Source organism: Pleurodeles waltl, chromosome 1_1 (assembly GCF_031143425.1).
Source record: "Pleurodeles waltl isolate 20211129_DDA chromosome 1_1, aPleWal1.hap1.20221129, whole genome shotgun sequence".
Lineage (NCBI taxonomy): Eukaryota > Metazoa > Chordata > Amphibia > Caudata > Salamandridae > Pleurodeles > Pleurodeles waltl.
In genome coordinates this window covers 308,298,257-308,325,152 of record NC_090436.1, presented here as the reverse complement: position 1 = coordinate 308,325,152, position 26,896 = coordinate 308,298,257, and the positions used below count along the sequence as shown (strand labels likewise).

The 26,896-nt window shown below is 47.8% G+C and overlaps 1 protein-coding gene across 1 annotated transcript in view; it reads right to left on the bottom strand.

Annotated features, from left to right (window-relative positions):
- IL31RA (interleukin 31 receptor A) overlaps positions 1–26,896 on the bottom strand; it is a 1,545,596-nt gene that overhangs the window by 291,171 nt on the left and 1,227,529 nt on the right. The window contains exon 14 of the mRNA XM_069222232.1: positions 7,814–7,954. Coding sequence (XP_069078333.1) covers positions 7,814–7,954 — 141 coding nt within the window. The remainder of the gene's footprint in view (positions 1–7,813; positions 7,955–26,896) is intronic.

The window sequence follows — 26,896 nt, the reverse complement described above, 5'->3', positions numbered from 1 at the left end:
GATTTTATTCTGATGTTGGGCTTTTACTTTTGTATTGTATACGTTTGCATATTATAGGGCTGTCGGGTTGACTGATAATGGCAATGCATAGAATTTTGTGATAATGTTGATTGAAGATATTTTTGTATTTTTGTTTTTCAATATTTGCACTGTATTTTAATTATTTAAATTTTTTTGTTTGAAATGTATTGTACTTTTATGGCACTCGCCGAATAAAGATTCTTTGACTGACTGAATGACTGACATTGCCATTTAAAGTAATGGCAAAGCAAAGTCCTCCCTTTTTAATATATGTAAGTCACTGTAGGATAGTACCACCTTGCCTGGCATGTTACCCCCATTTTTACATGTATGTCAGTTTATTTTTGCCTGTCTCACTGGGATCCTGCTAGCCAGGACCCAGGTGCTCATAGTTTGTGGCCTGAATGTGTATACCTGTGTAGTGACTAACTGTGTCACTGAGGCTCTGCTAATCAGAACCTCAGTGCTTATGCTCTCTCTGCCTCTACATCTGTCTCTATAGGCTAGTGACCACTTTTACCAATTCCAATTGGCACACTGGAACACCCTTACAATTCCCTAGTATATGGTACCTAGGTACCCAGGGTATTGGGGTTCCAGGGGATCCCTATGGGCTGCAGCATTTCTTTTGCCTACCATAGGGAGCTCAGACAAACTTTTACACTTGAATGCCACTGCAGCCTGAGTGAAATAACCCACACGTTATTTCACATCCATTTTCACGGCACTTAAGTAACTTATAAGTCACCTATATGTCTAACCTTCACTTGCTGAAGGTTAGGTGCAAAGTTACTAACTGTGAGGGCACCATTGCACTAGCAAACGTGCCCCCACATAGTTTAAGGCCATTTCCCCGGACTTTGTGAGTGCGGGGACACCATTGCACGCGTGAACTACCTATAGGTCAATACCTATATGAAGCTTCACAATGGTAACTCTGAATATGGCCATGTAATATGTCTAAGATCATGGAATTGTCCCCCCATGCTAAATTTGGTATTGGAGTGCCAATTCCATGCACCCCCGGGGCTCCACTATGGACCCCGGGTACTGCCAAACCAGCTCCCTGGGGTTTTCTCTGCCGCTACCACTGCTGCCACCTTACAGACAGGGTTCTGCCCTCCTGGGGTTTGGGCAGCCCAGACCCAGGGAGGCAGAACAAAGAATTTCCTCTGAGAGAGGGTGTTACACCCTCTCCCTTTGGAAATAGGTGTTAAAGGCTGGGGAGGGGTAGACTCTCCCAGTCTCTGGAAAAGCTTTCAAGGGCACAGATGGTGCCCTCCTTGCATAAGCCAGTCTACACCGTTTAGGGAACCCCCAGTCCCTGCTCTGGTGCGAAACTGGACAAAGAAAGTGACCACTCCCCTGTCCATCACCACCCCAGGGGTGGTGCCCAGAGGTCCTCCATTGTGTCCCAGACCTCTGCCATCTTGGATCCAGAGGTGTGAGGGCACTCTGGGTGCCTCTGAGTGACCAGTGCCAGAAGGTGACGTCAGAGACCCCTCCTGACAGGTGCTTACCTGGCTAGGTGGCCAATCCTCATCTGAGGGCTATTTAGGATCTCTCCAGTGTGCTTTTCCTCAGATAATGACTCGCAAAAAGTCACCAGAGTTCCTCTGCACCTCTCTCTTTGACTCCTGCCAAGGATCGACTGCTGACTCCTCAGGGACGCCTGCAAAACTGCAACAAAGTAGCAAGAAGACTACCAGCGACATTGTAACGCCTAATCCTGCCGGCTTTCTCGACTTTTTCCTGGTGGTGCATGCTTTGGGGGCTGCCTGCCTTCATCCTGCACTGAAAGCCACGAAGAAATCTCCCGTGGGTCGACAGAATCTTCCCCCTGCCAACGCAGGCACCAAACTTCAGCGTCACCGGTACTCTGGGACCCCTCTCATCATGACGAAAGTGGCCCCTGGAACACAGGTGGTAGACCCAAGGCACCCAGACTGTCCAGGGTCCAACTGTCCAAATTTGGAGGAGGTAAGTCCTTGCCTCCCTTCTCCAGACAGTAATCTTTGTGCACAGCGTGAACTGCAGCTACAAGGGCTTCTGTGCACATTTCCACAAACTCCTGCAAGCACAGCCAAGCCTAGGTCACCAGCACTCTGTCCTGCGATGCTCAGCTCCCTGAGTTGATCTCCGGTGTCGTGGGACCCTCTTTTGCAGGGTTGAGATGACTGCCATGTTCAGACATCTTGAACCCTTGTTCAAGGACTTCTGCTGGTCCTACCTTCTTGTGCATGGGCTTTCTACATTGCTGAGTGCCCCCTCTGTTGCCTCTCCCAAGTGGTGACATCCTGGTCCTTCCTGGGTCCAGGCAGCACCCTTTTTCTTCATTCGTGACTCTTGCAGCTAGCAAGGATTGTTTGCGGTATTATTCTGAGGAAACAACTCTGCATCCTCCAGCACTCCGTGGGACATTTTCTGCATGAAGGAGAAGTTCCTAGCACCTTTCGTTGTTGCAGAATCTTCAGCTTCATCCATCCGGAAGCAGCCATTTTGCACCTTCATCTGGGGTTTAGTGGGCTCCTGCCCCCCCCCCCAGACACTTTCGCAACTCTTGGACTTGGTCTTCTTCTTTTGAAGGTCCTGAGGTCGAGGAATCCGTCTTCAGGGCTTTGCAGTCTGTTGTGGTCTTTGAAAAATCCTCTATCACGACTTTAGTGTGTTTCTGTGGAATTAGTAGTAATTTACGCCTACTTTCCAGGGTCTTGGTGGGGGTATCTTGGACACCCTTAGGGCCAGATGTAGCAAGGTTCCAAATTGCGAGTTGCAATTTGTGAATCCCAGCGACTCGCAAATTGCAACTCGCAATTTGGAATGCAGAAAGGTGTCTCAGACACCTTTTGCGAGTCGCTATGGGGTCGCAAAGACCCACCTCATTAATATTAATGAGGTGGGTCGCAATTTGCGACCCCATAGGGATTCAGGGCACTCACGGGGATGGTGGCCTGCTGGGAACAGCAGACCACCATGTCCGTGACTGCTTTTAAATAAAGCAGTCTTTTTTTTTCAAAGTGCAACCCGTTTTCCTTAAAGGAAAACGAGCTGCACTTTGAAAAAAAAAACGAAACCTTTAGTTTTGGTATTTTTCAGGGCAGGTAGTGGTCCATTGGACCACTGCCTGCCCTGAAAATTTTTTTTTTTTGCCAGACACAAAGGGGAAGGGGTCCCATGGGGACCCCTTCCCGTTTGCGCCTGGGTTACCATCCAATTCAAGTGGATGGTAACTGCGCTTTCATTTGCGACCGCAATCGCGGTCGCAAATGAAAATGCATAGCATTGCGACTCGCAAATAGGAAGGGAACACCCCTTCCTATTTGCGAGTCGGAAATGCATTTTGCGAGTCGGTTCCGACTCGCAAAATGCATTTCAACATAGCAAAGACGCATTTGCGACTCGCAAACGCCGATTTTTGCCGTTTGCGAGTCGCAAAGTCTTTGCTACATCTGGCCCTTAGTGTTTTCTTACACTCCCAGCAACCCTCCACACACTACACCAGCCTAGGGGTCCATTTGTGGTTCGCATTCCACTTTCTTAGTATATGGTTTGTGTTGCCCCTAGGCCTATTGCATCCTATTGTATTCTACAGTGTTTGCACAACTTTCTGACTGTTTTGCTTACCTGATTTTGGTTTTTGTGTATATTTTGTATATTTTACTTACCTCCTAAGGGAGTATATCCTCTAAGATATTTTTGGCACATTGTCACTAAAATAAAAGTACCTTTATTTTTAGTAACTCTGAGTTTTATCTTTCTTACGATATAGTACCTATATGATATAAGTGGTATAGTAGGGGCTTTGCATGTCTCCTAGTTCAGCCTAAGCTGCTAGAACACTACTAATCACAACTAATCTACTAATAAGGGATAACTGGACCTGGCACAAGGTGTAGGTACCATTGGTACCCACTAGAAGCCAGGCCAGCCTCCTACAGTCACCCCTAAGGAAGGCCTATCGAACCTTAAGGCAGGGTGCTCCATATTAGAGAGTGGAACATTTATTTTTTTACATGTTCTAAGAGTAAAAATCTGCAACTGCCATTTTTACTGTGGAAAATGCTAGTAGCCCCATTGGTGAGTGCAGAGTTGCAGCCTGACACAGCAGCCCTGTTAACTTCTGACTGGGACTACCAAATTTGGTATCAAACAACTTGTTACATTAAGCCTGAGTTGATGCCCAATTCTGAATTAATGTAACTTGTTGCAGTGTGCAACTTTACAAAGTTGCGACTTTCTTGCCTTAAATCCCCTGTGCCTGTCCTTGACTGCACACAGAATCTGTTCCTGAGACAGCCTTCTGCCCCCTTCTGGAGATGTGCAAACAACACCCCGGAAAGGAGACAATAGAAGCCTGTGTGGGAGAAAGGTGCTACCTCTCCCTGACAGGAAGCATCACAGATGTTAGTGCAAAAAGCAGAAGCCACCTTTCAAGGACAGATGTTGAACACTTGGGAGAGGGGTTGCTCTGCTGTTTAGGTAGACAGGCTGGCACTCTGGAAAGAGAGGGGAAATCAGTTGGCAAACCATGTTTTCAGGGGCATGCAGCCCCCTTGGTAGCCACACCTCAGGGTTGGGCTGGGGAGCTCCACACGCCAAAAGAAGGTTCTGCCATATTGGAAGTGGGCAGAATAGAGATTTCTAAGATAGCCAGATGCCACAATGCACAGCAAGTGGTCATTATGAGGGAGAGAACCTAGTAGCCCAGTGGCTACTAACCGCGCCTACACTGAGGGCATTTTCTTGGCATAGAAATGACGCTATAGGCACCCAGAACACAGATCTCAATGGGCTCAAGAAGAGGACCAAAGAAGGACTGCCCTGCTGCATCATGAACCCGACGAAGAGAGGTTATACTGGCGTGCCATACACCTGCTGACCCTGGTGGCTGGCAAAGGAGAAGAGACTGTGTCTGCTGTGTCCTACTCATGGAGACGTCGTCCCCGAGCCCAGCCAAAGCAAGAGACTGCAAGGGTGAGTTGGCTGACCTCCTGTTTGGGGCACAGGGCCACAACAGCTGAAGAAGTTTACTGGGGCGAGTTAGTAGCCCAGATCTTCATATTGCTGCTCCTTATTGATGTGCAGCATCAAGGACCAGTAAACAATGCTAAAAGTTGCACCTGAGTTTGCTGGACCCGGAAGAGTCATTGGAGCACAGCTTGGTTGCCCAGAAAGCAAGCTACTGTCCAAGGAAGGATTGGCCCGTGACTGTAAAACCAGGTGACTGGTAGCCCAGTGGCAACTAGACTTCTGCCAGGAACGTCGACCCCTGTGGCCAGAAATGCCTCACCATGCCTGTGGATCGAGGAGTAGCCACAGAAAGATTCCCCGTCAACAGCACTGCTTCCACAGCATCCTTGGGCGTCTTCAGCTTCCCGTATACCTTTCATCAGGACCACTTCCAAAGAAGTCTATGCAAGGTGATCAAAATGACTGGAGCTCACTGAAGACTGCTTCTTCCTTCGAGGTAAATGTTTCCGTGCACCTTCCTAGTCCCCCTGACTGGCACCCTGTCAGAGTTGGGCACCTCAACTAACATTAACCACATTGATACTTAACCACGGTTTTCTTGAAAACGTTTCTAAGTGTTAAATTAATTAAATTTGCCAGTCCTTGTTCATGGTCAAGTAAAAAAAGTGCCTATTTTCAGTACCTTGTAAATGCTGCATATCCCAAACTCTCCAGTGGATCTTTTTTCATTTTGGTGTCTAAAAATACAGTCTGTTTTTAAAAATTGGTGTCAGATTTCTTGAGTGCCTTGTGTATTTCTTTTTTAATTATTTTGGTGCTGTTTAAATGCTTTTCACTTGTTCTTTTGTATAAGCCTGACTGCTCAGAGCCACAGCTACCCAGGGTTGAGCTAAGGGTTTGACAAATGAAACCTACTGGTCCTAAAGGGGCTGGTAATTATATTACACAGTGAGAATGCACAACCATACCATATACTACACCCCATTTCCTCACATGCACGATTCGTATTTCCCTAATACAGTTTTACCTCGCCATTCAGAGTTGAGCAATTTAGAATGGGTGATGGTGTTGTAGTACCGTATTCCCCCTTTCCCCTAGTTTAGAGCTGCAAAAATCCAAATATAGTTTTTCTGAACAAATGTCACCAGGTTGTACCTGGAAACATCATTTTTGTGTGGAGAGAAGCTGGAATGCTGAGTGTTTGTGAAATTTGCACCAGAGTCATAATTATCAGCCAATTGTTGTAAAAACCACAGGGAAATGTTTTCAGCTTTTGAGGCATATTTAATAACATTTAATACACAGAAGCGCAGCATGGGAGGTTGCTGCGCTGTGTTGCAGGAAAAGGGTGGAACAGAACTATGCCATATTACACAGATGTGACACAGTTCTGCTCTCTCCTAGCGTTCATGCACCTAGCGCCAACGCAAGCACCCTTGTGCCATGAAACAAAGGTGCCTGCATTGTGGTCAGAACAGTTTTTGTGCAGGACAGTATCCCACACAAAAGCCATATTTAGCTTGAGCTTTACAGAGAAAGAGGAATATGCCTCTAAGAATAGCTATTGTGTAGAAACGTAGCCCTTCAAGTTGGCTATAATATCACTCAGAATACTGAGATGAAAAACAGCCCTGTATTCCCATTTTACCAATCTGTATTTATATGTTGTATATGGCCTCCCTGAATTATCTACGCCTTCTTCTAAAATAAATGTAGGAGCAGGGACCCACTGAGGGTATACATAACATGGCCTGCACTTCTAATGTTAAAACAAGAGTGTCATCCTATCACCTACCCCCACCACCCACTATGCCAGTGGTGGCCACTGTGAAAAAAAAGTGTGGGAGGAGGCAGTGCATGGGGAAGGGGGGGGGCAGCATGGGGAGGAGGAGGAGAAAATATATATATTTTTAAAACAAGTACCTGCCAGTCCATCGCCTTGGTGCTCTTATGCACGGCTCTCAGTCACCAACGTCAATCCAGACGCTTGGCCTTAGAGGGCTGTCTGACACTCAGTCAGGCCCTGGGAGCTTGTGCTTGGTCTGCACCCAGCTAAGAACCCCCAGCTCGGCTGGAGAGATCTAAGTGTGGATGTCTGTTTGGCTGTCCTAAGACAGCTGGCCAAACCGACATGTGCACTTGCAGAAGTGCCCACCAAGCTTCTCCCTGCTGCAGCTGCTGTCCATCAAGGTGGCTAGTCCAGGCCCGCCCTTGAGTCGACCCAGTAAGGAACAATCAAATAATAGTAACCTGTGTTATCATAATTTTATTGTTCATGTTTTCACTGGTGAGAGAACAGTGGGGTGGCGCTCCTCCGTCTCAACGGAGGAGCCGCCGCTGATTGTATGCCATCCTGCACCTGCCTTGCCCAGAGCCAGACTTTCTGGTCTCACGCGGAAAGCAGAGAGCCAGCACTGAGGCTTTGTGTAAGCTCCAGTGTGCACAGGTTTCGTTATGTAAGTGCAGGTTTGCAGAGACCCATGCTGACAAGAGAGGTGCGGTTGGCGTAGCCTCGGTACTATCTGCTTTTTCCCACATTCTTCGAGTTGGTGGAAACCTTAGAGAGGGAGAAGAGGTTATGGAGAATATTTAACACTATTCCATCACTGTGCTGGGGTCTTGAGAGGGCCAGACCAGACGGCAGAACAAAGGGGAAGCAAGCGCTTCCCTTTATGATGTGACAGCAGCAGTAACCACAGGAGTAAATAACCACATGCCAACATATTGTTGATGATAGGGGCTTTCTATGATAGACACGTACAGCATTGTTACTACAAAGCACACAAGTAATAGAGGTAGGTTATTATTCAAAAGTACTTACCAAATTTTAATGTGGTGAACTGAATACTGGTACCATTGGTCTCGCCACCCTTCGTTCTTGCTGTGATATAAATATTATACAATGTGTTTGATTGTAAATACTTTATGGCATGTTCCAAGACATCGGGACTCACAGTTTTAGCTGAAAAATATAAAATAATGTAACACTGATTATTTTTTTAATTGATGTTTTTATCTGACTAAGGGGCATATTTATACGCTGTTTATGCAAACCTAACACCATATTAATACTATGACGCCCGACCCCGCGAACGTCAAAATTCCTCCGTGTGCGTCATTTTCTGGATGCGGGAAACCGCCTTGCATTAATGACATGCAAGGTTGGCGTTCCCGTCCAAAAAATGACTTTAAGGCCTGTGCGCCTTATTTATACTCCCCCGTCATTCCGATGCACAGGAGGGGGCAGGCCTTAAAAAATAGCACCCAACCTGATTTGTGTCGTTTTTTAACGCCTGGGAGAGGGCAGTCGTTAAAGGGCCTGTGGGCTCACTTCCATGGTCTCTAGACCATGGAAGCAGTCCACAGGGGCCCTTCCCTGCCCCCAGGGACACCCCCTGCCATCCTCCCCCACCCCTGGAGGACACCTATGGATGGGGGGGGACCCATACCAGGTAAGTACAGGTAAGTAGAGGTAAGTGAAATGTTTTTATTTTATGAAGTGTCATAGGGGGGCAAACTTGGGCCCTCCTACATGCCACTGTGCCCCAATGGCCATGATCAGGGGACAGAAGTCCCCTGGGCCTGGGCATTGGGCAAGGGGGCATGACTCCTGTCTTTGCTAAGACAGGAGTCATTTCAATGGGGGTTGTGCGTCAAAAAATGGCGCAAGTGCGGTTAGAGCCATGATTTTTTAATCTAACTTGACTTGCACCATTTTTTGACGCACAACCCCCATTTTTCCCTACGCCGGCGCTGCCTGGTTAGAGTAATTTTTTTTACTCTGACTAACCCGCAGTGCCGGCTAACGTCAATCCATAAATAAGGCGCCCACCTGGCGCATTGGAATGGCGTTAGCCGGCGGTAAACCTTTTTACGCAAACCAGCGCCGGCGATGGTTTGCATCAAAAAGTATGTGTTTTGCTAACCAGGACCCCAGTTATTGGACTCTTTCCCTCTAAATGTGGTTGCTTTGAACTATGCACACCCCTCAGTTGGCATACTGGTGCCCCCATATAAGTCGCTATTAAATGGTACTCAGGTACCAAGGGCATTGGGGCACCAGGGGTTACCCATGAGCTGCAGCATGTATTGTGCCAGCCATGGGAGCCCGTGCAAAATGTGTCTGCAGGCCTGCTATTACAGCCTGTGTGAAAAGGTGCATGCACTGTTTCATTACAGTTCACTGTAAGTCAACCCTATGTTAGGTCCTCCTAGCCCAGAGGGCAGGGTGCAGTTACTTGTGTGTGAGGACACCCCTGCATAAGCAGAGGTGCCCCTACAAACTCCAGCAACATTACACTGGACTTCGTAAGTGTGGGAAAGCCATTTTACCCATGTACTGGACACAGGTCACTCACTACCTGTGTCCAGCTACACACTGATAACTCCAAACCTAGGCATGTTTGGTATTAAAAACGTCAGAATCACACCCCAATACTGTTGTAGTAATGGTTGTATAATTCCATGCCCTCTGGTGGCTCCTTAGAGGATCCCCAGTATTGCTCCTACCAGTCTTCTGTGGATTTCCAGGCAGCCTGGGCTGCTGCCACCCTTCAGACAGGTTTCTGCCCTCCTGCAGATTGACCAGCTCAGGCAGAGGAAGGCAGAACAAAGGATGTCCTGTGGGAGGGGGAGGTAACACCTCTCCCTTGGAAATAGGTGTTACATGGCTTAAGAGGGGTAGCCTCCCCAAGCCACCAGTATGCTTTGAAGAGCACATTTGGGCCCTGATTTATACTTTTTGGTGCAAAACTGCACTAACGCAATTTTGCACCAAAAAGTTTGGCACCGGCTTGCATCTTTTCTGTGCACCAGCCAGGCACCATATTTATGGAAGGGTGCAAGCCGGTGCAAAGGGTAGGCTAGCGTAAAAAAAAATTACGTTAGTCGGGTGGGGCTGGCGGTATAGAAGAAGGCGGTTTTGCACAAAAAAATGACGTTAGGCAGGTTAGAGTACAAAAGGTTACTCTAACCTACCTAGAGTCATTTTCTGATGCAAAAAATCCTTTCCATGTGACTTCTGTCTTAGAAAAGACAGGGGTCATTCCCACCACCCCAATGGCCAGCACAAGGGACCAGGGTCCCCTGGGAATGGCCATTTCACCCAGCGCCATGTAAGGGGGCCCATTTCAGGACCCTCAATTGCACTTTAAAAAATGAAAACAAAATACTTACCTATACTTACCTGGGATGGTGTCCCCCATCCTCCAATGTGGGTAGGGGTGTCCCTGGGGCCTGGGAAGGGCACCTGTGGGCTTGTTCCATGGTGTTCCACCATGGAAACAGGCACACAGGTCCCCTAATGCCTGCCCTGACCCAGGTGTTAGAAAATGGTACAAAGCAAGCTTCAGACCATTTTTTGATCCCTCCTCCATTCCGGGCGTGATTTTAGCACAGGGGTATAAATATGGCGCTAAGCCATAGAGTCATTTTTTGCATGGGAATGCCTACTTTGCATCTCAGTGACGCAAAGTAGGTTTCCACGTCCCAAAAAAGACTTTAACTCCATAAATTTGGTGCTAGACGGGTCTAGCACCAAAGTATAAATATGGAGTTAGTTTTGCAGCGAATTTGCGTTAAAAAAGTGACTCATGCCCTCATCACATAAACCGGTTTGCACCAGCCCAGGGACCCCCAGGACAAAACTGGACAATCGAAAAGGGAGTGACCACTCCCCTGTCCATCACCACCCCAGGCGTGGAGCCCAGAGCTCCTCCAGTTGGCCCCTTGATTCTGCCAACTTGAATCCAAGGTAGGCAGAGGCCCTTGGGAGCATCTGAGTGGCCAGGTCCAGCAGGTGACGTCACACCCCCTCTTGATAGTGGTGGTAGTTTGGGGAAAACCAGGTACTTACCTCTTCTCTCCTGGTTGCTGGGGGGCACCCTGGTACTTACCTGTTGTGGTTCCTAGTTCCTCTAGTTCCCCTCTACTAATATGACTTCCTTGGGTGGGGGACTGTCTTTCATATTCCTCTGTTTTAGTATATGGTTTGGCCCTCCCCTAGGGCCCTCACTATTTGCTATTGCTTTTACCAATGCCTATTGATTTCTATACTATTTATTGATTGCTAATGTGTAAGTAATAGTGTGTTTACTTACCTCCATTTGGGGTATTGCCTATACAGTAGTTAAGTATTTGCGTTACAATACTAAAGTACCTTTATTCTTGTAACACTGTGTAGTTCACTCATTTGTGTAAGTGCTGTGTGACTTTAGTGGTATTGCAGGTCTCCTAGATAAGTCTTGGCTGCTCAGACACAGGTACCTCTAGAGACCCCAGGCTTCCTAGACACTGCCTACACTAAACTAATAGGAGATACCTGGACCTGGTATAAGGTGATAATACCATAGGTGCTCACCACACACCAGGCCAGGTTCCTACACAGGTGATCCTCCAAGGTGGAGCTAAAGACAGCTATATCATCCAGATAAGCCTCACTGAAGCTTTCCAGGCCTTAGAGAACTTTATTCACCAGCCTTTGAAATCTTGCAGGGGCATTCTTCAGTCCAAAGGGCATCATTGTAAAGTGATAGTGCCCACTATGAGTGGAGAATGTAGTTTTTGGTTTGGCATCCTCTGACAGTCTGATCTACCAGCAGCCAGCAGTCAGGTCAAAGGTGCTCAGGTACTTGGTAGAAGCCAGTGTATCTATTAGCTCATCTGCCCTATGAATAGGATGAGCATCTGTTTTAGTTACAGTATTGAGGCCTCTGTAGTCTACACAAAACCTCATCTCTCTCTTACCATTTTGGGATTGGGGCTTTGGGACCAGCACAACAGGACTAGCCCAAGGGCTGTTTGAAGGCCCAATATCTCCTAGGTCTAAAAAAGTTTGAGCCTCAGTTCTGATGCATGCTGTGACATGATCACAGGCAGACTTTCACCTGTGTCAATGGTGTGTTCACATCATGTCATTTGGCCAGGGGACAGAGAGAACAGTTTAGAGAACTGGCCTTAGAGGTTTCTGCAATCATCTTTCTGTGACTCAGAGAGGCAGTCTGCAACTACAACCCCATCTACTGAGCCATCCACTGTATTGCGGGAGAAGAGGTCAAGGAGAGGGTCACTCTCTTCTTCCTGTCCCTCATCATGTCAGATCTATCATAGTAGGGCTTCAAGCGGTTCACATAAAGCACCCTGTGGGGACGTCTAGTAGTGCCTAGGTCCATCAGATAGGTGACCTCACCCTTTCTCTCCACAATAGTGTGTGGTCCACTCCATTTGTCTTGGAGTGCCCTGGGAGTCACAGGTTCCAGGACCCATACCTCCTGTCCTGTCAGCACAGCCTTCTGGTCATGCCACTGCTTCTGCAGTTCTGGGCTGGCTTGAAGATTTTTGGAAGACCTCTTCGTGTTTTCGGCCATCCTCGAACTGAGGTCTAATACAAAGTTCACAATGTCCTGATTTGGAGGCTTGAGTGGTTGTTCCCAGCCTTCTTTCACAAGAGCAAGCGGACTCCTAATAGGGTGTCCAAACAAAAGTTCAAAGGGGCTGGAGCCCACTCACTTTTGAGGAACCTTCCTGTAGGCAAAGAGGACATCCCAACTCCTTCTGAGTTTCTCTGAAAGTCCCATTATCATGCCTTTGAAGGTTTTGTTGAACCTCTCAACTAATCCATTGGTTTGAAGACGGTAAGGAGTGGAGAATTTATAAGTGACATCACACTCCTTCCACATGACTTTAAGGTAAGCAGACATGAAGTTTGCACCTCTGTCTGATACCCCTTCTTTAAGAAAACCCATCCTTGAGAAAATTCCCAGGAAGGCTTTGGCCACTGCAGGAGGTGTAGTGGTCCTAAGAGGAACGGCCTCTGGATATCTGGTGGCATAGTCCACCACCACCAGTATGAAAGGGTACCCCAACAACTGGTAGTGAAATTGAGGGGGCTTTTGAGGTGCTACCTGTCTTGCCACTTGCTTGGCAGGTGACACAGAAGCAACAAAACTCCTTGGTGTCTTCAGACATGTGGGGCCAGTGAAAGTGAGGGACAAGCCTGTCCCAAGTCTTGCTTTGCCCCAAATGGCCTGCAAGGGGAATGTCTTGTGCAAGAGTTAACAGAAACCCCCTGAACTCCAGAGGGATGACCAGTGTCCTGCTGGCACCAGGTTTATGGTCCCTTGCTTCTGAGTACAAGAGGCTGTTATCCTAGTATACCTTATGGGTGCCACTACCACCCCCTGCCTCTTGTGCTGCCGCTTGCTGCCTTCAGCCTTCCAGTGTGTAACAGATTTTCTGTTCCATACTACGTTCCTCCCTGTTGGGCCCCCCACACCCAAAAGCTCACCTGTGTCAGCTTTGAGCTCCTCTGGTGTAGGTTCCACCCAAAGAGTAGATTCCTCTCCCTCAGGACTTGAATCTTCACTGAGGGCTGGAGCAGGGGGTATATTTTACCCTTTCTGCTCTTCTGTTTAGGAGCCTTCTGGACCATTGTTCCAGGCTCCAGGGCTTCCTGTTTCCTTTGATTCTTGGCCTGTGCTTTGGTAAGAGCAAACATATGCCCAGGGATGCCCAGCATTGCTGCATGGGCCTCTATTTCCACTTCAACCCAAGCTGAAGCCTCCAAGTCATTACTTTGCAGACATTCTACAGGTAGAACAGAGGACACTACAACCTTTTTAAGGCCAGTAACCCCCCCCCCCCAGCTAAAGTCAATCATTTCCATGGAGTGGCACAAAGTATTATTGTGAGCATCAGTCACTTTGTTCGTGTGACCAAGTAGGTGTTGCTCAGGTGACACCAATTTTTCAGTCCCCATAGTGACACTGGCACCTGTGTCCCTCTAGGCCTCAACCTCAACACCATTTATTAAAGGGTGCTGCCTGTACTTATCCATATTAAGGGGGCAGGCAGCTAGGGTGGCAAAGTCAATGCTCCCATCAGAGACCAACGCAGCCTCAGTGGTCTCCATGAATAGCCCAGAGCCCACTAGAGTCCCCAAGGTGAGTCCAGCTACACTTTTAGACTGACTATTGTTATTATTGTTACCACTACTATTGCTATTGCTAGTGGCACTAGGAGTAGAAGTGGTATTAGTCGTGGTAGGGGGCTTGGACCCTTTCTTAGGACAGGTGCTGTTACCTGCCCTATGGCCTTTAAGCTTACACATGTAGCACCAAGGTTTCTTAAAGTTTGAGGAAGACGATTTAGTCCCACCCCAGAAGATTTTTTTATGTCTGATGAAGATTCTAGTTTTATCTTTGTCCCCACCTTTATCCTGATGCTTACCTGTGTCCTTGTTTTTGTGGTCACCCCCCTGTGTGAGTTTTTCTACTCTTGTGCTGACCCATTTGTCTGCCTTCTTTCCCAGTTTTTGGGAGAGGTCAGATCAGAGTCCACCAGGTATTGATGCAGCTGATCAGATATACAGTTATTCAAAATGTGCTACCTAACCTTGGGAGGACTCCCCTCTGGTTTGCCTGATCTTAAATCTGTATTTTTCAGTGGTCAGGCCAAAGGCATCTAACAGTGCATTTTGGAATGCCGTATATTTGTCTGCATCTTCCTCTCTGACAGTAAGGAGTTTGTCTCTGCCTTTGTCAGAGAAGAAGAGCCACAAGAGTGCTGCCCACTGTCTATGGGGGACCTTCTGTACTTTACAGGCCCTCTCCAAAGGAGTGAACCATTTATGTATGCCATCTCCCACCTTGTAAGGTAGTACTATCTTGTTCAGGTTCCTAGAATCATAGGAGTCCCCCCTGACCTGGTCTTGGTGGCGAGGTACGAGAATGATCTGCCGCCGGAAGATTTGCGTCGGATGCGGGGGACGGAGGCTAGGGCGAGGTTAGCGGAGCAGAGATGCTGGGTGGGGGTGTAGAAGCTGAGTCTGTTGTTCAGGTATGATGGTCCAGTGTTCTGGAGTGCCTTGGGTGCGTGGGTGAGGAGCTTGAAGGTGATCCTCTTGTTGACGGGGAGCCAGTGAAGGTCTCTTAGGTGGGGGGTGCTGTGGCAGTGGCGAGGGATGTTGAGGATGAGTCAGGCTGAGGCGTTTTGGATGCGTTGGAGGCGTTGGAGGAGTTTGGATGAGATACCGGTGTAGAGGGCGTTGCCGTAGTCGAGTCTGCTGCTGACGAGTGCCTGGGTTACTGTTTTTCTTGTTTCTGTTGGGATCCATTTGTAAATTCTGCGAAGCATGAGGAGGGTGTTGTAGCAGGAGGAGGAGATGGCGCTGACCTGCTTTGACATGGAGAGTGAGTAGTCGAGGGTGAAGCGGAGGTTTTGTGCGCTGTCGGTGGGCGTCAGTGGGGGACCCTATATGTAGGGCTGTGTGTATATGTACCTATATGTAGTGCACGTGTGTAACGGTGTCCCCACGCTCACAAAGTCTGGGGAAATTGCCCTGAACAATGTGGGGGCACCTTGGCTAGCGCCAGGGTGCCCTCACACTTAGTAACTTTGCACCTAACCTTCACCAGGTGAGGGTTAGACATATAGGTGACTTATAAGTTACTTAAGTGCAGTGTAAAATGGCTGTGAAATAACGTGGACGTTATTTCACTCAGACTGCAGTGGCAGTCATGTGTAAGAATTGTCTGAGCTCCCTATGGGTGGCAAAAGAAATGCTGCAGCCCATAGGGATCTCCTGGAACCCCAATACCCTGGGTACTTAGGTACCATATACTAGGGAATTATAAGAGTGTTCCAGTGTGCCAATCAGAATTGGTAAAAATGGTCACTAGCCTTCAGTGACAATTTTAAAAGCAGAGAGAGCATAAGCACTGAGATTCTGGTTAGCAGACTCTCAGTGACACAGTTAGGCACCACACAGGGAACACATTTAGGCCACAAACTATGAGCACTGGGGTCCTGGCTAGCAGGATCCCAGTGACACAGGCAAAAACAAACTGACACACAAGTTAAAATGGGGGTAACATGCCAAGCAAGATGGTACTTTCCTACAGACACACACTCACAAACAGGCCAAAAGGGGGAGTAACCATGCTAGAAAGAGCCTACTTCTCACACAACCCCCCCACCCCCCAAGCGAAGGACAATAAGGTTAACCTTAGCCAGTTGAGACTTTATTGTCTAAGTGGTGATAAGTGGAGAGTAGATCTGCAATAGAGTGGTTACTCCCTTTATCAACCACTATATGGTTACTTCCCTGTGGGGATGTAAACCACCCTGTTTGGAGATTTTTACCTAACCAACAGTGTGAGTGTAAATTCTCAGAGTTCCTATGAGTATGTTTTAAAGTTGGGCAGTGGGATTGGTCCACTGGGCCTATGTCAAATGCAGGAAATGCTAGACAGGGATGCTTCTCAATAAAGCCATAGTGGGCAAAACCTTTGTCCATATGGCTGTAAGAGAGAACAGGGTTGATGTTTCTCTTGAGTTGGAGCAGGGCAGGTCTGCTGTCCTATAAGCTCCACACCAGGACAGTGCTGCTGTCCTAAGTGTTTAGAGGCAGTGTAGGCCTGCTGCAGTGAAGTTTCTCTAAGAGGGCTGGAGGGATACTCCATATTTACTAAAATGGTGCAGTTTTGCACATCTGGATTAGTAGTTCCACAAAGAGGTACATTTACCTCTGGGAGTCCAGCTGTGGTAGCTAATGGCTCCTTTGGTACAGGTTCCACCCCAGGAGAGGTTTCTCCCACCACAGGAATGGTATCCTTATTGGCAGGACGGGGAAGGGATACTTTGATACCCTTTTTACCTGTTGGTGGAGAGGGATCCTGTGATTTCAGGCCTTTTTCTCTCCTTTGCTTTTTCATTTCACTAGAAATGAGAGGAAACAATTCCTCTGGGATACCCAGCATGGGGCTCATAGGTACTAAGCTCTGCCTCAGCCAAACCTGAGGCCTCTAGGTCATTACCTAAGAGACAATCTACAGGTAAGCTAGGTGATACTACCACCTGCTTAGGGCCAGTAACTCCACCCCAACTAAGTTGAACTACAGCTAAGGGGAGAGACTGAGTGGAGTTATTGACATCAGTAACTTGGTACTTCTGTCCAAGGAGGTGTTGTGCAGGTGACACTAGGTTTTCAGTCACCAAAGTGATACTAGCACCTGTGTCCCTGTAGACCTGGGCCTCAATACCATTTATTAAGATTGACCACTACTGCTAGGGGCACCAGAGTCTGATGTCTTAGTGGTGGTAGGCCCAGGGGCTTTACCTGTGCAGGACTAATCCCCTGGCCAATGACCTTCATTTCCACACACATAGCACCAATGCTTTTTCTGATTGTGTGAGGAGTGAGAAGAATATGAAGAAGTTTTATCCCCACCCCCAGAGGAATGTTTTGGACCTGAAAAAGGATCTTTGTGTTTACTTTTATCCCCATGCTTGTCCTGAGATTTTTCACCATCTTTCTTTTTGCTGTCCTTGTCACCCCCGTATGAACTTTTCTGTTCACCCTTGTCTGACCCATTTGTCTGCCTTCTTTCCCAATTCTTGGGGAGAGGTCAGATCTGAGTCCACAAGATATTGATGCAACAAGTCAGACGCACAGTTTTTCAAAATAAGCTCTCTCAGAATCAAGTTATACAGGCTTTCATAGTCAGTCACCTTACTCCCATTTAACCAACCTTCTAGGGCCTTCACAGAATGGTCTCTCTGAACGTAAGTCTGTACTGTTCAGTGGGTAAGCCCAGACCATCCAAGAGTGCATTTTTAAGAATTTGATAGTTATCTGCATCCTCCTCTCTGACAATAAGAAGTCTGTTTCTCCCCTTGTCAGAGAAGGATAACCAAAGGATAGCAGCCCACTGTACATGAGGGACCCTCTGAACTTTACAGGCCCTCTCAAGTGCAGCAAACCACTTGTAGATGTCATCATCACCCCATCCTTGTAAGGAGGGACAACTTTGTGCAGATTTCTAGAGTCAAATGAAGGTTCCCTAACATTTGAGTTTCTAAAACTGCTGCTGCCACCATAGGGAACTAACCCCAAACCCTGCCTTTCTTTATCCACAGCCAGGGATTCCCTGTCTGAGGTCAACTGTTGCTGCTTTAGCCTCAGTCTGGCCTCCTCTAACCTCAGCTTTCTGAGTTCCCTATCTAGGGACTGGTCCTCAGGGTTAGAAATGTGTGAAGCCTCTGAAACACAGGTAACATGAGAGTGTGCAGAGGAAGATCTATCTGTGACAGGGGCCACTCTAGTGACCTGGCCTCTAGGGGTGAAGAGAGCCCTACGTGTGTGTGAACCCTTTCCACAACCAGTTAAACTAGGTGATTTATTGACTGATAGATCTGTGGAAGGACCCTCCCCAGGATTGTCAGTTTGCTCCTCTGAGCCTTACTGTTTGGAATCATCCTCTACCTCTTTTCCTGTCTGGTCTGGACCAGTGATGAGTCCCTGGTCATCTTGGAGGAGAAGATTTGAGAGAAACTCCTTATTGGGGTTCTTCCCAAGCTCCAAACGTCTTCCAATACAGAGACCCCTCAAACTTTTAGAGTTAAGACTTTCATATGTTGTTTTCATAACTCTAGGGGTAGCTTCTACAGAAGACATATTGAAAGAGAGAAAAATGTTTGGGAAAGTGAGTAAAACGTTAGTAGAATAACAGAGCTAACTTTTTAGAGAAACAAATAAAACTTTTCCAGACTTTGTAAAACTTTTTGCAAAGTTTGAAGAACTTTTAGAAAGTTAGAAAATTACTTCTAGGTATATACTACGTATGCTCTAAGAATTGGAGCAAGCTTTTCTTGTGAAACGCAAGCACCAGTAACAAAAGTGGTAAAGCAATTGCAAGTACTTATCCCACCGCGCACCACCAATGTAGGAGGCTGGCCTGGATTGTAGTGGGTACCTTAGGTACTTACACCTTATACCAGGTCCAGTTATCTCTTATTAGTGAAGTAGTAGTGTTCTAGCATCTTAGGCTGATAGAGGTAGCTATAGCAGAGCAGCTTAGGCTGAACTAGGAGACATGCAAAGCTCATGCAATACCAAATATAATTACACAGTACTTATACACAAGTAAAGACAATACTCAGTGTTACCAAAAATAAAGGTATTTATTTGGGTGACACAGTACCAAAACTATCTTAGAGACAATACTCCTGGAGGTAAGTATTATTCACAATATATACACTAGACACCAAAATTAGACAAGTAAATAGTCACAGGATAGTGCAAACAATATAAAATGCTATAGAATGCAATGGGAGAAAATACGTCTAGGGGCAACAATAGCCACATACTAAGAAAGTGTAATGAGAATCACAAATTCCCCCCTAGACAAGGGTAGTGTGTGCAGAATCGCTGGGAGAGTAAGAATACAGTAAAGGTAAGTAAATTACTCCCCCCCCCGGGCCCAGAAAAGCAAGAGTAAAGTACTGCAAGTTTCCTTAGGACACACTACACCTCGTGATGTGGATTGTTGCAGTAACCAACCAAGTCTGCAAACAACAACGGCTGGATTCCTGGACCTGAAGACCTGCAAAAGAAGGGGACCAAGTCCAGAAGTCGAAAGAAGTTCCAGGAAGGACAGGAGCCCCTGCCAACCCAGAATAGGGTGCAAATGAAGAGTCCACAGTTAGTCAAAGACTGCAGAATTGCACCCTAGGAAGATGCCAGTGAGTTTCTGCACGATGCAAAAGATGTCCCACGACGTGAAGATGGGTGCCTACGTGATTTTGTGTTGGAAGTCGCCAACAAGCCATGGTTATGACAAAAGTGCCTGGGTGCACCAACTCTGCGTGAGGAGGAAGAGGGGACTCTCAGCACTTTAGAGAGCCCTCAGGATGCCAGACAGCACCAACGGGAGTCCCAGGACATGGGGACAAAGGAGGTACAAAATGCAGTTGGTACAGCACAAGAAAGGAAGGTTCCACTCCGCCTAAGAACAACTCAGCGAGGTGAGAGTCGCAGGATGGAGTGCTGGGGACCTGGGCCAGGCTGTGCACGAAGGAATTTTGCAAATAGTGCACAGAGGCTTCAAGAGGTGAAGAAGATGCAGTACACAGTGGTACCGTTGCTCTCAGGTAAGGAAGGTCTTACCTCCTCCAAACTGCGTAAGCAGGACATCAGGATAGTCTATGTCGATGGGGTCCAACCTCTGTGTCCCTAGGAGCACGCTCGTCGCTGTGAGAGGAGTCCAAAGGTACCGGTCGTCGTCTTGGAAGGTGCCTGCTTTCACTCCGTCAACCCACGGGAGATTTCTTCGGTCCTTGTAGGGGAGTTCTCAGAGCGTGCACGCTGTGGAAACTGTTGCAGTTGCTGGCCGGAGCTAAAGTTGCAGAGGAAAAGTATCACTTGTGGATACTTTTTGGCTGTTACAACAGTTCCTGGAGCAGGCTGCGGTTGATCCGAGGTCAGAGGATGAAGTAGTAGTTGCAGAGGATTCCTGAAAGAAACTTGCAAAAAGAATCTGAAGAGTACCCACAGGAGAGAGCCTAAATAGCCCTGAAAGGGGGTTGGCTACCTTATCAGGTATGGACCTATCAGGAGGGGTCTCTGACATCACCTGCTGGCCCTGGCCACTCAGAGGCCTCCAGAGTGCCCCCACACCTTGCAAAGCAAAATGGCTGAAGTCTGGGACATACTGGAGAAGCTCTGGGCACCACCCCTGGGGTGGTGATGGACAGGGGAGTGGTCACTCCCCTTTCCTGCTGTCCTTTGTCCACTTTCCCGCCAGAGCAGGGGAGAAGGGGTCCATGAACCGGTGTAGACTGTTCTATGCAAGGAGGGCACCATCTGTGCACTTCAAAGCATTTTGAGGCTGAGGGAGGCTACCCCTCCCCAGCCTGTAACACCTATTTCCAAAGGCAGAGGGTGTTGCACCCTGCTCTCAGAGGAAATGCTTTGTTCTGCCTTCCTGGGACTGAACTGCCCAGACCCCAGGGGAGCAAAACCCTGTCTGTGAGGTGGCAGAGGCTTTAGCTGCAGTGCAAGCATCAGAGAGCTGGTTTGGCTGTACTGGGGGTCCATGGTGGAGCCCCAGGATGCATGGAATTGGTTCCCCAATACCAGATTTGGAATGGGGGGACAATTCCATGATCTTAGACATGTTACATGGCCATATTCGGAGTTACCATTGTGAAGCTACATATGGGTTTTGGCCTATATGTAGTGCATGCATGTAATGGCGTCCCCGCACTCACAATGTCCCGGAAAATGTCCCTGAACTATGTGGGGGCACCTTTTCTAGTGCAAGGGTGCCCTCACACTTATTAACTTTGCACCTAGCCTTCAGCAAGTGAAGGTTAGACATATAGGTGATTTATAATTTACTTAAGTGCAGTGAAAATGGCTGTGAAATAGTGTGTGCACTATTTCACACAGGCTGCAAGGGCAGTCCTGTGTAAGGGATTGTCTGAGCTCCCTATAGGTGGCAAAAGAAATGCTGCAGCCTATATGGATCTCCTGGAACCCCAATGCCCTCTGTACCTAGGTACCACATACTAGGGACTTATAAGGGGGGGGTCTGATGTAGATTCTGCTCTTAAAATGGTCAATACTACTTGACAATTTGAATTACAAGAGCCTAAGGAGTCTCTGCTTAGATAGAGGTTTAGTGATAGGAAAGAACCATACAAAAGAGTTTCTATTTAACATGCTTATTGTGAATGATGAGTCCCAAGCAGGCACTTCAAATGAGAGGTTAATAGAAGGTTCCCATTCTGACTCAGGGGATCTCCTTGAGGGAGGTGGGGAGGGTTCTGTTCCAGATCTGAACCTAGCAGGACACCTACTAATGTTGGTAGTAATGGAGGTTCCCATCATAGTAGGGGAGTCTTCATTCCTGGAGGCCAAGTTGTTAGGGTTCAGTTAGTTAGGGACAGATCCCCCTCTGTTGTTTCCAATTTATCTTCTGTGTACAAGCATTCCTAACCCACCCACCCTGAAGACAATATGTTAGAAAGGGAACTCAAAAAGTTGAGAGTTGAAGAGACCAGACTGAAGCTTAAACAGCAACAGCTGGCCTTAGTTAGGGAATCCTTAGACCTGGAGAAGGAGAGACAGAGATTGGGGTTAGGACCCCATGATGGCAGCAATAGCAGTATTCCTGATAGTAATCCTGTTAGAGAGCATGATTCTAGGAATCTGCATAAGATAGTCCCCCCCTTACAAGGAGGGGGATGACATCAACAAGTGGTTTGCTGCACTTGAGAGGGCCTTTACGGTACAGGGGGTCCCTCAAAGGCAGTCGGCTGCTATTTGTGGCTATCTTTCAATGGAAAGGGTAGGGATAGGCTCCTTACTGTTAGAGAAAGTGATGCTAACAATTTTGCAGTTTTGAAGGATGCACTCTTGGATGGATTTGGCTTAACCACTGAACAATACAGGATTAAGTTCAGAGACACCAGAAAAGAGTCCTCACAAGACTGGATAGACTTTGTTGACTGTTCCCTGAAGGCCTTGGAGGGGTGGTTACATCGCAGTAAAGTTTCTGACTATGAAAGCCTGTATAATCTTATTCTGAGAGAGCATATTCTGAATAACTGTGTGTCTGACTTGTTACACCAATATCTAGTGGACTCAGATTTGACCTCTCCCCAAGAATTGGGAAAGAAGAAAGACAAATGGGTCAGAACAAAAGTGAACAGAAAAGTTCATACAGGGGGTGACAAGGATGGCAAGAAGAAGGATGGTAAGTCTTCTGACAAGGGTGGGGACAAAAGTAAAACTGAGTCTTCATCAGGCCCACAAAACTCCTCTGGTGGGGGTGGTGAGTCCAAATCCTCTTCCAATAATCAACCTAAAAAGCCATGGTGTTATTTGTGTAAAGTCAAAGGCCATTGGACAACTGATGCCAGTTGTCCAAAGAAAAACACCAAACCTCCCACTACCACAACCCCTACTGCAAATTCTAGTGCCCCTAGTAATAGCAGTGGTGGTGGGACTAAACCTACTAATAGCCAATCTAAGGGAGTAGCTGGGCTCACTTTTGGTAATTTAGCTGGGGTTGGTCTTGTTAGGGAGACCACAGAGGCTGTGTTAGTCTCTGAAGGTGCCATTGATTTGGCCATCTTGGTTGCTTGTCCCCTTAATATGGATAAGTACAAGCAACTTCCCCTAATAAATGGTGTTGAGGTTCAGGCCTACAGGGACACAGGTGCCAGTGTTACCATGGTAATAGAGAAACTGGTACACCCTGAACAACACCTACTTGGTCAGCAGTACCAAGTGACAGACGCTCATAACAACACTCTTAGCCACCCCATGGCTATTGTGAATCTCAACTGGGGGGGGGGGGGGTTACTGGTCCAAAGAAAGTTGTGGTTGCCTCAGATTTACCTGTAGACTGTCTACTAGGGACCGATTTAGAGACATCAGCTTGGCATGAAGTGGAGTTGGAGGCTCATGCAGCAGTCCTGGGCATTCCTGGGCATATTTTTGCTTTGACAAGGGCTCAGGCCAAAAAGCAAAAAGGACAGGGTAACTTGGATCCTGGAACAATGGACCAAGTGTTCCCTAAAGCTAGGGGTAGCAAGGGTAAATCCCTACCCACTATCCCTCCCTCTACAGATGATTCTCCTTCTGAGGAAGAATTTCCTCCCTGTGCAGAACCTTCACCAGATGAGCTGGCAGCAGACACTGCTGAGCTTTTGGGTGGAGGGGGGCCTGCAAGAGCTGAGTGTGGGACAGCAAACCTGTCCCACATTAGAGGGTCTACGACAGCAAGCTGTCAAACAGCAAAATGGGGATGTCAGTGACTCACATAGAGTTTACTGGGAGGACAACCTCTTGTACACTGAGGCAAGGGACCCAAAACCTAGAGCAGCCACGAGATTGGTCATTCAACTGCAGTACAGAGAGTTCCTCCTAACTCTGGCACATGACATTCCTTTGGCTGGGCATTTGGGCCAGATCAAAACATGGGAAAGGCTTGTCCCCCTGTTTCACTGGCCTATGATGTCAGAGGACACAAAAGATTTTTGCAAGTCTTGCGTGACCTGCCAAGCCAGTGGCAAGACTGGTGGCACACCAAAGGCTCCCCTTATTCCACTACCTGTGGTTGGGGTCCCCTTTGAAAGGGTAGGGGTTGACATAGTTGTCCCCCTTGACCCTCCTACTGCTTCAGGCAATAGGTTTATCTTGGTGGTTGTGGACCATGCCACAAGATATCCTGAAGCAATTCCTCTAAGGACCACCACAGCTCCTGCAGTGGCAAAAGCCCTCCTGGGAATCTTTTCCAGGGTGGGTTTTCCAAAAGAGGTTGTATCAGACAGGGGTAGCAACTTTATGTCTGCATACTTGAAAGCTATGTGGAAGGAATGTGGTGTAACCTACAAATTCACCACTCCTTATCATCCACAGACTAATGGACTGGTAGAAAGGTTTAATAAAACTCTCAGAGGTATGATAATGGGACTCCCTGAAAAACTCAGGAGGAGATGGGATGTCCTGTTACCTTGCCTCCTTTTTGCTCACAGGGAGGTACCCCAGAAGAGAGTGGGCTTCAGCCCCTTTGAACTCCTCTTTGGACACCCTGTAAGAGGTCCACTAACACTTGTGAAGGAGGGTTGGGAACAACCTTTAAAAGCTCCCAAATAGGACATAGTGGACTATGTACTTGGCCTAAGATCCAGAATGGCTGAGTACATGAAAAAGGCCAGTAAAAACCTTCAGGCCAGCCAAGAGCTCCAGAAGCAATGGCATGACCAGAAGGCTGTTCTGAACCAGTACCAACCAGGACAGAAGGTGTGGGTATTGGAGCCTGTGGGCCCAAGAGCACTCCAGGACAAATGGAGTAGACCCCATCTAACTGTTGAGAAAAAGGGCGAGGTCACCTATTTGGTAGACCTGGGCACTGCCAGGAGTCCCCTTAGGGTGATTCATGTCAACCACCTAAAACCCTACTATGACAGGGCTGATCTCACCCTGCTCATGGCAACAGATGATGGACAGGAAGAAGAGAGTGACCCTCTCCATGATCTCTTCCCCTCCACTGAAGAGGATGCTTTAGTGGATGGAGTAGTTTTGGCAGATTGTCTGACTGCAGAACAGAAAGACAACTGCATAAATCTCCTTGGACAATTTTCTGAACTCTCTTCAACTGTGCCAGGCACCACATCTTGGTGTCAACACACAATTGATACTGGAGACAGCATACCTGTCAAAAGTAAAACGTATAGGCAGCCTGACCATGTCAGGGATTGCATAAAACAAGAGGTTCAGAAAATGCTTGATCTAGGAGTGGTTGAACCTTCTGAAAGCCCATGGGCGAGTCCTGTGGTGCTTGTACCAAAGCCTCACTCAAAAGATGGAAAAAGGGAGATGAGGTTTTGTGTAGACTACAGAGGTCTCAATCAGGTAACAAAAACTGATGCTCGCCCTATACCCAGGGCAGATGAGCTCATAGATACACTGGCATCTGCCAAGTATCTAAGCACATTTGATTTGACTGCAGTGTATTGGCAGATCAAATTGGCGGAGGATGCTAAACCTAAAACTGCATTTTCAACTATAGGGGGGCACTACCAATTTACAGTGATGCCCTTTGGTTTGAAAAATGCACCTGCCACTTTTCAGAGGTTGGTGAACACAGTCCTGCAAGGGTTGGAGGCTTTTAGTGCAGCATATCTAGATGATATTGCTGTCTTTAGCTCCACCTTGGTGAACACCTGTTCCACCTTTGGAAAGTTTTGGAGGCCCTGCAAAAGGCACGCCTCACTATGAAGGCCTCGAAGTGCCAGATAGGGCAGGTAAAGGTGGTTTATCTGGGACACCTGGTAGGTGGAGAACAGATTGCACTACTTCAGGGGAAAATCCAGACAATCATGGATTGGGTTCCCCCTAAAACACAGACCGAGGTGAGAGCCTTCTTAGGCCTCACTGGGTATTACAGGAGATTCATTTAAAACTATGGCTCCATAGCAGCCCCTCTTAATGATCTCACTAGTAAGAAGATGCCTAAAAAGGTATTGTGGACCGCTAGCTGTCAGAAAGCTTTTGAGGAGCTCAAACAGGCCATGTGCTCTGCACCTGTCCTAAAAAGCCCATGTTACTCCAAGAAATTCATTGTTCAAACTGATGCATCTGAATTAGGGGCAGGGGCAGTCTTATCACAACTGAATTCTGAGGGCCAGGATCAACCAGTTGCTTTTATCAGCAGAAGGTTGACCCCTAGAGAAAAGTGTTGGTCTGCCATAGGGAGGCCTTTGCTGTGGTCTGGGCAATGAAGAAGTTGAGGCCATACCTGTTTGCCACTCACTTCATTGTTCAGACAGACCACAAACCTCTACTTTGGTTAAAACAAATGAAAGGTGAAAACCCTAAATTGTTGAGGTGGTCCATATCTCTACAGGGAATGGACTATACAGTGGAACATAGATCTGGGAGTACCCACTCCAGTGCAGATGGACTCTCCAGATATTTCCACTTAGACAATGAAGACTCATCAGGTCATGGCTAGTCTTATTGTCCTTCGTTTGGGAGGGGTTGTGTAGGAAAGTACCATCTTGCCTGGCATGTTACCCCCATATTTCACTGTATATATGTTGTTTTAGCCTATGTGTCACTGGGACCCTGCCAGGCAGGGCCCCAGTGCTCATACGTATGTGCCCTGTATGTGTTCCCTGTGTGATGCCTAACTGTCTCACTGAGGCTCTGCTAACCAGATCCTCAGTGGTTATGCTCTCTCTGCTTTCCAAATTTGTCACTAACAGGCTAGTGACTAAGGGGGTCATTCTGACCCCGGCGGTCATGGACCGCCGGGGCCAGGGTCGGCGGTAGCACCGCCGACAGACCGGCGGTGCCCCGCAGGGCATTCTGACCGCGGCGGTTCGGCCGCGGTCAGACAAGGAAAACCGGCGGTCTCCCGCCGGTTTTCCGCTGCCCTGTTGAATCCTCCATGGCGGCGCAGCGCGCTCCGCCGCCATGGGGATTCAGACACCCCCTACCGCCATCCTGTTCATGGCGGGAAACCCGCCATGAACAGGATGGCGGTAGGGGGTGCCGTGGGGCCCCTGGGGGCCCCTGCAGTGCCCATGCCAATGGCATGGGCACTGCAGG